The following is a 12,926-nucleotide window of genomic DNA, read 5'->3' as shown; positions in this document are numbered from 1 at the left end:
TTACCTACTTGGGGTAGATGGTGGGATGACGTCTTCCTGATCAGTTGCTGATGGGAAGGATCAGCTTCTATATTTGTACTTATGTCTGCAGTTCTGATGCTATATTTGTAATTCACATTCATTGTGTATGGTTGAGATGACAGTTAGTCTGCACAGATCCCAAGTTGCCATGTGGGCTTATTCTTGTTGAGAGTGTTGAACATTCACACTCTGGCTCTCCAATGCTCAGTTTTATCAATGATTTGGTAGATTTATGAAAGTGAAATTTGGCTTTCTGTCATTTTACCTTGATTTAATTCTTCTGGTTTTAGTGATTTTCACTGTTGTTTCAGTCTTTTAATTTGACTAGGGATAGTGTGGAGATAATGCATGGTGTTGAATATCCCAACCGTTCTTCACAAATGAATTGAGGGCCTGAGTCACTCGTCAGGGAATGCTATAATGTCAAAAGCATGCTTTCAGTCATTTTACAGTCTCTCTGGTGGTCACTGATGTCAGCTGGTCTAACTCACAGTCATCAGAACAATAGTTAACATGTCAATCATTGACAAGATAATCAGTTCCTATGAAAGCGAACACATCTGCTCCAGGCTTCATCCGTAATCCGTCTTGGATGTCACATGTTGTAAGTAGCTCTTTATCTTGTTTAGCTTGATAATCATTACAAGCTCTGCACTGGCTGATTTTGGTCCTGAATCTCATTGCTCATGTTTTGTCAGTAGAGGACTCCTCTTGCCTTCCTCAGACTAGAAGCAATTCCATGGTGGTTGCATGGATATGCTTCAGCATTTCTTTTCTCATCTTGTAAGACATAAAGACATTATTTTATTTGTACAAGATTCTCTCTTGGGCTATCCCTTCATCTTTGTATGCCCATTGCTCTCTGAGAGCAACGTGTTTTGCTTTGCAGGTCTCGTTCACTACATCTTGCAGCACTTGGAGAGCTGCATCTTGTTATTTAGTTTGCTTGATTTCGGCAAGATGCTGCTCCTTCAAATTCAACATCTGTTGAGTTGACAACTTCCAGAACAAGTCAAGCTGTTACTTCTCAATCAAATTGGAAGATTTCACACTCTCTGTCTTAGCATCTTCAACTGTCTTCTCAGAAGTGTGCTCTTGACAGTACATTATCAATGTACATTTGTTTCCCATGCTATTATGTCATATCCAAATTATATCTCTGCAAACAAGGTAACATTATTTGTAGATGCTTTGGAGCAGATAAAAACAGAAGGAAGATGCTTTGAAGTGGTTTATGTCTCTCCCAAACAGGTATTGATTAAAATACTCGCAACCAAAGACAAGAACTACACACTTTCTTGGTCTGAGTTTAGCATCATTCTGTTCACATTGATACCCTAGATACAAATCCAACTGGTTGTCTTTGCTGCATAAGGGTTGCTCCTAGTCCTGTTTCATTGGCAGAACACTACAATGAGCCTTCATTGTCATCCGAGTATCTCAGCACTGGAGTTATCATTAGTTGTTTGGTTAGACCGAAAGCAGCATCTTCTTCTGTGCCCTAATAACCTAAATATCCTTAAGGTGAACTTGCAAAGATTTTCACATTCTGCTGACAAATTAGGCAATTACTTTGCCAAATAGTTCACAAATCCAAAAAATGCTTTCATACCTGCTGATTGCTGAATGTTTGTTCCAGCTCTCACCATCTCACCATCTCAGTCTAGACAAAATACTTTTGCAGTTAGTACGTAACCCATGTACTTAAACTTTCATTTTAATTACATCTTTTTTTAATTCAGCTTCAGGTATTCTGGTGAGCTCCGTCAAGGAGGCACACTAGATCTGTGGGCTGTGATGGCCACTTCTATCATATGTGTAATCTTATTGATCATCCACAATAGCTTCCACTCTGGGAATCTCACTGATTTATCATGTGCTGTCTGTATCGATACTCTCTTGGACTGGTGGAAATGCCAAATGAGCATCAAGAGCTGTATCTCTTGAATGGAGACCAGAATGCAGGTAGATTCTATGAAAAGTGCTGCTTTCATTCAGCTTCACTTGCCAGTAACCATCCTTCACATTGAGTGAAGTAAAGATCTTTCCCTTGGCAAATTGTTGCAAAATTTCTTTATTGTTGGAGTGCGGTTATGAAGCCTATTCAAAACTTTATTGAGGTACTTTGGATCTGTGTACACTCTCGTTCTTCCTGTTTTTTTTCACTGCTGTCATGCTACTAATCCAGTCTATAGGATTGTTACTTTCTTGATCACTCCCTTGTTTTTCTTTCTCTTCTATCTTGTCTTTCAGGCTGGACTGAGGGTATATGGAACTCTACTTGGCAGATGTTGCATTAGTCTGTCTCTCATCCACATCAAGATGATACTCACCAGTCAGATATCTATGACCTTCTATGATCATAAGACATATGAACAGAAGTAGGCCATTCAGTCCATCCAGTCCGTTCTACCATTCAATGAGATCATGGCTGATCTGTTAACCCTCTGCTCCACTTTCCTGCCTTTTCCCTATAACTATCACTTCCCTTACCAATTTAAACAAAAGTCTATCAGCCTGGTACATACTTAAGAACTCAGCCTCTAGCTGTCTGCGATAAAGAATTTCACAAATTCTCACTACGCTCTGAGAAGAAATTCCTCCTCCTTCCTGTCTTCAATGTGTGACCCCTTATTCTGTGCATATGAAAACATCTTTGTAATCATTTAGGGTCTGTTCAGCAGTCTTGCTTTGTGGTCTGCAAAATGCTGAAATCACTTCTGGCAAGTGTTGGGGTTACAAGTCTTAGGAAGTTTTAGACTTGCTTCAGCTGAGAGAAGATTTTGCCTAATGTCTACTCTCTATGGATTGAGCTTTCGGCTTCACTTGTCCTCTTGGGAAAAGTATCATTCCATCATATAATCTCAACTATGCTGTGATTTTCAAGTCACTGTCTTGAAATTCCAGCTCTGTCTCATTCCTTTCATCCTCTATAGCATCAGGGAATGGACAATTCACACCCATTCTCTCCCAGCACTTCATAGGTGCAGTGTGATTTTAATTCTTTGTATTTTTTTAAAAAAGAGAAGGAACCGGCTCTCTCTCAGCTCTAAAAATCAATACAATTTCAGTTGGAGTTTTCTGATGCTATTTCAAGAGAAGTGTTTCAATGCCTGCACCCAATGAAAATGAAACATACTTACAGCAGAGATAGAGGTCATATGATGACAGCACACCAGCCAGTAAACTATTTACAAATGCATTTTCCAAATCAGCTAAATGGTAGCTTGATTTTAGGGTTAGTTCTGTTAGTGTTGCTTGATGCTACTGTAAATACAAGATCCCCAATTTACAATAGTGTTTGACCGTCAATCTAATTTCTGCACACCTCGTGTTGTAGGATAAGAGAAACAAATACGTGGATTGATCACAGGAGTTGCATATTTGGTTTCTTTTCATGGTATTAATTTATTCCCAATAGGTTAGAAATTCATTCTCGATTCATGAAAAATATCTGAGTGAAAACTGCTTCGCCGGACAATATATCCTCAGCCTCCTGCAGAATGGTTACAATTTTACATCCAGTAATTGGGAAACAATCAACTTTTTGAGAAAGGTTTGTATCCTGTTTATTATTTACTCAATATCTCAAACCATTGCTGACCGCTACATCTGTAATATTGCCCACTCATCTGCTGCTGAAACTCTTTGTTGTGCTTTTGCCTCCTGCAAACTTGAGTTTTCCACATCTCCAGGTTAGGCTTTCACCTTCCATCCTCCATAATCTTCTGCACATCCAACACTCTCCTCTCTGTCTTCTAGCCCTTACCAAGAACTGAGCGTCCCTCACTAAGTCATAATTTTAGTTTAGGGAGGACATTGAACCCACCTCAGTCCACTGGCTAGAATAATTTCAACGTCTCTATTTGCTACATACACTGGTTCTTAAATGTTCCAGTGTTTATTGTTGCATTATGCTGGGAGTCCTTTCATGTGTTGATAAGTTGGAAGAAATTTTCCTCCTATCATTACTAACCTTTACTTCTACAGTTAAATGCTATGATATCTTGACCTATCCATACAATTGAAATACTCTGATTGGCCTCCTGCTGCATAGTGTCCTTTCAGTAAACCTGAGTCACATGCTCAATGTTCCCTTCCAAATCTGAAGAGCTTTATGTCCAATTGTTCCTGAACACTCAAATCTTTAAGAATGGGACAATTCTAGTGGGCTTTCTCTACATCAATTCCAGTACTTAAATGTCTCAATGACCAGAATTGAACATAGTACTCAAGGTGCAATCTGATCAGAACTGACAATATTCCACTTTTCTGAACAGAAATCTATACAGTTTGAAGACATACTTGGACCTGTTTGTTATTTAACATTATGTTGCCTAAATCGTTGCTGCTGTGCATTGGCAAAATATTGTTCTTTGGATTTGTGATTGACAAACCACTTGGATCCAAGGGCCATAGCCTTTGTTACGATGCTCATTACCACATCCAAGTTATCTTCTGAGCTGCTGTCTACCCTGACTTGAAAATATATTGCTGTTCCTTCACTGTTACTGGATCAAAATCCTGGAATTGTTTATAGGCAGCACATGGACTGCGTGGTTCAAGAAAGCAGCTCTCCATCACATTGTCAAGTGCAACTAGGGAGGGCAATAAACACTGGTCAGCCAGCAATGCCCAAATCCCAAGAGTGAATAAAAAAATTGAATTGGTAGATTTCTAGATAATAATGATATTACGTTATCAGGATAATAAACGAGCAAGGTGAGGAATTAGAAGATCAGCCTTGATCTAGATGAATGATAAAGCATACTTGAAGACCCAAATGGCTTACTCCTGCTCCTCATCCCAATGTTCCTATGTCCACCTCCGTTTTGAAGGTCCTACCAGGGCCACCCTGTCCACATTACAGCCTTAGTTCAAACATGGACAAAAAAGTTAAATTGCAGAGCTAAGATGAGAGAGACTGCATTTGACATCAAGGCTGTTGTTGATTAAGTGTGGTGTTAAGGAGCTTGAATCAGTGGAGAGAAGGAAAGAACTCTTTGCTGGTTGGAGTTATGCCTGATGCAAATTTAGCTGATGGTTATGAGTACTCCCTAATCTATACAATGTTTAACTCTGTCAGTGCATCTGATCACAGCAGACTGGAGGTTTCCTGTGACAGTGCAGACTCTCCATCTGCACAATCCAGGCATGGTCCACCCTTGCCAGGCCAGCGGCCTGCTCCTCCACGGAGGTGTAGATCCGTATATGTGACATCCCCAGCCCCATATTCAACCAGTTTGAGATCTGACCCTGCAATTGTGAGCAATTTGTTCCTACAGACAGAAGAATTGAGTTTGATGCCAATGGATATGTGATCATTTTCTGAGTACACTTGATTATTGCCAGCCCCGAGCCCTCCTGAGTAACTATCAACTCAATCCTGAACTGACAACAATGACAGTATGAGACAGGGACAGAAATTACAGGCCTCAGTGCCACTGCCCCAGCCGCGCCCCTATCTACCTCACTCGTCAGGTTCACAGTGGCTCCCCTTGGCCGAGCCGCTCCCCCTCTCTCTCTCCATCTTCCTGGCCCCAGCCTCAAGCCAAGCACAATGGGCCCACTCAAACTCTGGGTCCTTGTCTGATGTACCCCTGCCTTAGTAGGTCCTGGCTGCCACACACTCAGTTTATATATTCCATCTGCTGAGCCTCTAGGTGATCATATCACAGTTCTATTGCCTGCCCAACACTGACTGCAGGGATGTTCCTGGGTCACAGCGAGTAAATGGTTATCTGGCTACCTTTTTTTTAATATGGTACTAGAACCTTCAATGCTGGAAGGTTAAGGGCAAGAGCTTTCTGCCTGTTGATTTGCTATGCTCTTAGCACATATGTTATGGACCATGTGATTTGTATAAGAGGAGCTAACCTGTTACTGAACAGAAGTCTCTCTCACTTTCTCACACCCAACTCCATAACAAGAGATTCCTCCCCAGTCTCTCTCTCTCTCTCTTTCTCTCTCTCTCTCTCTCACACACACTCTCTCTCTCAACTTCCCTCTGGCTTTTTTAGCATCATTTTAAACAAAGAACTCAGATTTTTTCCCTCTAATATACATCTATTTGTGATAAATGGAATTACTCTGTCCAGCTCATTTACTAACATCTAACTCCATTGTTTGCCCTAATTTATCACCTGCAAATGTTATTTAATTTGTGTCCAGCTTCTGAATCCAAAGCCTCAAAAGTACAACTGTTGTGTGTGTCTAAATCCTGTTTCACTTTTTCTATCTCAATAATCTCTCTCACTCCATGATCTCCTCTCCAAGAGTCTCTATTTTGTTCACTGCAGCATCCTATCTCTCTCCCTTTCCTCTTTGCTCTATCAACTTACTTGGGAAGAAAATCATCTGCAGGCAGACATTGGCTTGCTTCCACCTATTTTCAATTGCCCTGTTTTGTAGCCACCTAACGTTCTTATTTATTTCTATATCTTTCCGTGTTACAGTCTGTTTACATCATAGTTAATCAGATGTTTTTCTTGCTTGCAGATTAAAGGAACTAATGCTGGTTGGACACTTGGATACATGATGAATCTTACAAACATGATACCTGCAGAACCTCCTTATACCAAACCCCTCACCAATGCCTCATATCTAACAGTCATGGTCATCGTCTCCATCTTCCTTTTCTTTCTGCTACTCACTGGATTTCTTATTTTTAGGAAGAAAACTTTCAAAACACAAAATAAGCCATAATGATTTTTACAATTGGATGCTCACACCAAAGTTCTGACCATAAACTTTTCAAAACCATTCAGATAAAGCAACCAACTATCTATTCCAAAACCTGAGCTGGAATTTTATTCTTTGTTGACCAAATGGCCAGATTTTGCTATGGAAATTGTTATGGCATACCATCCATCATCTTCAGGTTGACTCCAATCACCACCAGTGCATAGTGACAACGGTGTGTACCATCTACAAGATGCACTGAAGCAAATCACCAAGACTCCTTCAACAACATCTTCCAAACCTGTAACCCCTATCATCTAGAAGGACAAGGACACCAGCTAGATGGGAACTTCACCATCTGCAAGCTCCCCTCCTAGCCACATGCCATCCTGATTTGAAACTATATCATCGTTCTTTCGGTATCGCTGGGTAAAAATCTTGGAACTCACTCCTTAACAGCACTGTGTATTCCCTTCACCCCAACAACTGCAATGGTTCAAGAAAGCAACTCCCCACCACCTTTGGCAGGCTAATTCAGAATGGGAATAAATGCTGACCTAGCCAATAACACCTACGTCCTGTTAAAAATGCATGAAATTGTTTAACAAAGTAAATTGACTTGTATCCAATTTGGCTATATTCTCTCCAGCAGGCCTGGGCAGTGGAGTTTCTCTGGGATTGTTTAAGACTTACTGGATTGAGCAATCATCCTAATTCCAGCAGTGAGTTCTCTCAATATTGTAATATTGAAATGACCTGGTATCTACTCATTAAATATGCCCAATGCCTGAACTGGAATTTTATTCTTTGTTAACCAAATGGCTAAATTTTGCTATGGAAATTGTTATTACGTAACAATCATGTGGCAAATTCTAGCACTTAAACATGTGAAGTTAATTGTGAAAATAAGGAACTTGCTGCCCAACATGCCCTATTCTTTTAGAAGTTGCACTATACTGATATCTTACTGACAGACATATCATTCAAATACAAATGCATGCAGTTATTGTACTTACCTGATACATCTATGTTAAACTCACCAGAAAAAGTCCAACTTTATTGGAATGGTAAATCTTAATTACTAGCAAATAACCCCTTTGGTTATGAAAATTAACTTTTACAAACAAGGAGTCATTCTTTCAGACTTTCATTACTGGAGATACAAAATATTTAATCTTTCTTTCCTTCTCTTTAAATCAGCTACAGCAAACAAATAACATTGAATTTGTGTTTCTAACTTACACTTCATGATATAAAGTCTGTACTGATGGTTAACAATTCTTCAGTCTGAGTTGTTTGGAGACTCATGTCCTTTGTTCACGTAGAAATTTCAGATCTTGTGGAGAGGGGGCTCTGTTTGTTCGGATGTTCACTACAGCAACGTCTGATGCCAAAGCCCATATGAAATCTGTTAGTAAGGTAACAGACTGGCAAGACTTGTTCACCATTTACCATTGATTTCAACCAACTGTGTCTGCACACATCTGACACACTTCCCAGTTTTTATTGATACGATATGGCTTGCTGTGGTCATAACCCCAGTTCAGTGTCAATCTGCACAGGGTAGCACTTACCCCAAGGAATTGTGTGCAGCAAAAGCAGCTGGACTGACAATGCCACTGAGGCAGTGTTACAGTATACATGATATCAATTGCTACATAGCATTAGACAGGCTGACATAATGTGGAATTTGACCAACAGGTGCCAACAAACCAGCACTTACCCTATCACTCATCCTCAAATGCACTCAACCTCTCTCTCACATTCCCGAGTACCAACATCTTGGGAGTTACGATTGACCAGAAACTAAGCTAAACCAGCAATTTGTACACCACCACAGCAGAACAGAGGCTGAGAATCCACTGGCAGGTAACTCATCTCCTGGATCACTAATGCTTGTTCACCATCTACAAGGCACATGTTGGGACTGTGAAGAACTACTCTCCACTTGCCTCGATAAGTGCAGCTTCAAAAACAGTCAAGAAGTTCAACATCATCCAGAACAAAGCTTCTATTTGATTGGCACCCAATCCACTAACTTCCATATTCATTCCCTTCACCACCGATAAATAGTCAAAGCAGTATGTAACATCTACAAGAGGTACTGCAACAGCTCATTGAGCCCCTTTCAATCGTACCTTCCAATCTTGCAAACTATATCATCTAGAAGGACAAGGGCAACAGATGTCTACAAACACTAGCACTTGCAAGTTATCCTCCAAACCTACACCATCTTGACTTAGAAATATATCACAGTTTATTCACTGTCACTGGATCAAAATGCTGGAACTCCCTTCCTAATATGTGTTCCTATACCCCCAAAGACTGCAGTTCATCACCATATTCTCAAGGGCAATTACAGATTGGCAATAAATGCTGGCCTAGCTAGACATGCCTACATTCTGTAATTGAATAAAAAGCATGCTTGCATCCTCTACACAAAGCTGATCTGAATCTGTTCTCCTTCATGGTCTCTCACACTCTTCCCATTACAATTCACTGGATAATGGTTTGTGCATACAATGTGACTAAGCTCTCTGGTCTGATCCTGTGTCATGGAGAGTAATTGGATCACTGCGAATATGGCCCTGGCTGATATAGGTAATTCAATATACAAAAGACATCTAATTAGCCCATCAAGCCATGCTTGTACACATTTCATAATTTGGAAAGGATCAAAATTTGCACAGCCACAGCTTAAATGGAACATTGCTCTAATAGTCCTCAGTATCAAAATGACTGTTATCCAACTCATAAATTCTGTCTGAGATGACTGCAACAAATGTAAACTTTCCCTCTTTGTCCTTCTCCACCTGCCTGTGAAATAGTGATGACATCATCCTCTTCCAATGCCTCTCCATTATAAAAGCCGTAGAGTTCATAGGCCAGGTGTAGGCCATTCGGCAGATCGAGTCTGTTTCGCTTTCCTACCTTAACTGTTGACTCCTTGCTTATTAAAAATCTGTCTTTCTCAGCCTTGAATGCACTTAACAATCCACTCTTGACAGCCCTCTGCAGTAACAAAATTTCTACAGATTCACTACCCTCTGACAGAAGAAATTCCTCCTCCTCCCTGTCTTAAATGGGTGATTCCCCTAACTCTGAGATTATAATCTCTGCCCTAGACTCTCCTGAAAGACTGAAAAAAATTCTCTCACTTACCCTGTCAAGCCCTCTAAGAATCTTACATGTTAAGATAAGGTCTCCTGTCATTTTCTAAACTCCAATGAGTACAAGTCCAACCTATACAACTTCTCCTCATAAGAAAATCCCTCCATACACAGGATTAACCTAGTGAACCTTCTCTGTACTGCCTCCAATGCCAGTATCTTTCTTTAGGTAAGGGGATCAAAACTGTTCCTATCTCTGAAAGTTCTAGCACCACAACCTTCTTAGATATCAGCACTCTAATTCTGTCTGCTTTTGTCCCGTATTTTAAATGCTTCACCATTGGCAGCTGTACCTTTGGTTTCCCTGGCTCCATGCTCTGGAATTCATTCCTTTTTTTGAGAAATTCCAAGATTGCTAAATAGATAAATCTATAGTGGCCAAGGGAGTCTTGTGGCAAAAGAAAGCACCCAGTAGATAGCTTGAAAGTATTGAGAAGATAACCAGTACAATGAACTGAGTCCAGAAGAAGTAAATGAAAGACTTACCTCTGAGAATAACTGGAATTGAGGAGAATTAAAGTAATTTTCAGAGAACAGTCGTATCCGTATGGAAGGTCATGACAGAATTAAATACCTAAGGTGATGTATCTAAAACAGAAAGGCTTAGGGGTAGTAAGGAGTAAAAAGTGTATAACAAATATAGTTATGACAGTAAGTAAAACAGAAAATGCTGGAGAAGGTCAGCGTGTCTGGCAGTCTCAGTACATGATGAATTATATGACTTCTTGAGAATGTACTGTCATATTGGACTCAAAATGTTAACTCTGTTTCTCTTTCCAGAGATAATATCGGACCTGCTGAATTTCTCTAATTTCTCTTGTTTTAGATGGCCGGTGTCTGTAGTATTTTGCTTTCATTATAGTTATATTAGTGTTAAGACTGTTTGATTTGTTTTTTTTTATATACAAATAAAATTGTTTTTATTAAAAAGTTAAATCTTGTGGCATTAATTAAACCACTGAGTGTTCTGCTCCCTCATTGTTAACAGTATCTACGTAATCCCTGCCACTTAAATTACATGTTCATTTTTGCTAATTTTATGCATGGAATTTTTGTAGTCCATGTACACAACATCAAGTACATTTTCTTCATCCATACTCTGTTATTTAAACAAATAACTCTATCTTGTTAATTACCCCAATTTACCTTTGATAAATTTATGCTAATACTCATCTATTAACCTATACTTAAACATGTACCTATTAATTTTATCCCAAATTCAGGTCTTTAAAAGTTTTGCCAACATTGATATTTGGCTGACTGGCCTGAAGTTGCTGGATTTATCACTTTTGAATCTTTTTGAGCAGGTGCTTAACAATTGCAATCTTTAGTACTCTGAAAATGCTCCCATATTGAAGGAGAATTAAGATTGCAACCAGAACTTCAGCAATTTCACCTTCACTTTCCTCAGAAATCTGGGATACTTCCACTTGTTCTACTTTGCTGCAGATCTTTAAATTAGCTCTGTCTTATCCTATCCAATTTCACTATTTCTTCCTTCAGTATGATTTTGGCAACATCCAGTTTTTCAAGAAGACAAGTGCTGCGTTACTTACTTTGGATCTTAATTATGTCTTCATTGCTCAGATCAGTGAGTACAGGAATTGAGACATCATGTTGAGGTTGTACTGGGCACTGGATGAGGCCACTTTTGGAGTACTACGTACAGTTCTGGTTGCCCTGCCATAGGAAGGATATTATTGAATTGGAGAGTGTTCAGAAAAGATTTACCAGGATGTTGCAATGATTAGAGAGTTTGAGTTGTAAGGAGAGGCTGCTTAGCCTGGAACTTTTTAGACTGGAGTGTAGGAGGTTGAAGGGTGGCCTTGTAGAGGTTTATAAAATCAAGAGGGAGCATGGATAAAGTGAATAGCAAATCTTTTCCGTAGAGTGCGGGAGTTCAAAACTAGAGAGCATATTTGTAAGGTGAGAGGAGAAAAATTTAAAAGGGACCTGAGGGGCAACTTTTTCACACAGACAGTGGTTACTGTGTGGAATGAACTGCCAGAAGAAGTGGTAGATGCAGGTATGGTTACAACATGCTAAATTGCCCTTTGTGTTCAGGGATGTATGGGTTAGGTGTGTTAGCCATGAGAAATGCATGGTTACAGGGAAAGTGTAGAGGGATGGTTGTGGGTGGGATGTTCTTCAGAGGGTTGGTGTGGACTTTGTGGGCTTAATGACCTGTTTTCGCACTGTAGGTATTCTATGAACATTTAAAAGACATTTGGTCAGGTACATGAATAGGAAAGGTTTAGAGTCAAATGCAGGCAAGTAGGACTAGTTTAGTTTGGGAAACTTGGTTGGCATGGATAAGTTGGATTGAAAGGTCTGTTTCTGTGCTGTACGACTCTATGGCTCTCTGAGTTCATTGTCAGTTTCAATTTGACTATCCAGCCAAGAATATATTTTCCTACTCTTCTCTTTGTCTCTCCTATACATTCAACTTAATTATCATATTATAAACCATGACAGTGATACAACACTTTTTTTCTATTGCCGTAGAGTAATACAGCATGGAAACAGACCCTTCAGTCCAACTCATCTGCACCAACCAGACATCCCAATCTGACCTATTTCCATTTGCCAGCATTTAACCCATATCCCTCTAAATCCCCTTCCTATTCATGTCCCCCTCCAGATGCCTTTTAAATGTCGTAATTGTACTTGCCTCCACCATTCCTCTGGCCATTTGTTTCACACATGTACGATCTTGGCTATTCACCTTCATGATTTTATAAATCTCTATATGGTCACCCCTCACCCTCTCAAGTTTAACAATATCCTTCCTATAGAAGAGTGACAAGAGTTCTATGCAGTATTCTAAAAGTGGCCTAAACAATGTCCTGTACAGCTGTAAAGTGACATCCCAACTCCTACATTCATTGTTCTGACCAATGAAGAGAAACATGCCAAATACCTTCTTTGCTGCCCTGTCTTCCAGCAACTCCACTTTCAAGGATTTACTCACTTGCATACCTAAGTGTCTTTGTTGGGCAACAGTCCCCAAGACCCTGCCATTAACTGTATAAGTTTTTCCCTGGTTTGCCTTAC

At 39.8% G+C, this 12,926-nt stretch overlaps 1 protein-coding gene across 4 annotated transcripts in view; it reads left to right on the top strand.

Moving 5' to 3' along the window:
- Nucleotides 1-10,808, top strand: part of entpd1 (ectonucleoside triphosphate diphosphohydrolase 1) — a 114,299-nt gene extending 103,491 nt beyond the window's left edge. For all 4 annotated transcript variants that reach the window (XM_048608873.1, XM_048608874.1, XM_048608875.1 and 1 more), the window contains 2 exons: nt 3,443-3,577; nt 6,520-10,808. In XM_048608873.1, coding sequence (XP_048464830.1) covers nt 3,443-3,577; nt 6,520-6,726 — 342 coding nt within the window. In that variant the 3' untranslated portion in view covers nt 6,727-10,808. The remainder of the gene's footprint in view (nt 1-3,442; nt 3,578-6,519) is intronic.
- Nucleotides 10,809-12,926: the final 2,118 nt, after the last annotated feature.

The sequence above is a fragment of the Rhincodon typus genome, chromosome 20 (genome assembly GCF_021869965.1).
Source record: "Rhincodon typus isolate 14 chromosome 20, sRhiTyp1.1, whole genome shotgun sequence".
Classification (NCBI taxonomy): Eukaryota; Metazoa; Chordata; class Chondrichthyes; order Orectolobiformes; family Rhincodontidae; genus Rhincodon; species Rhincodon typus.
Note: the sequence above shows the minus strand (reverse complement) of the source record. Positions and strands in the feature narration are given on the sequence as shown.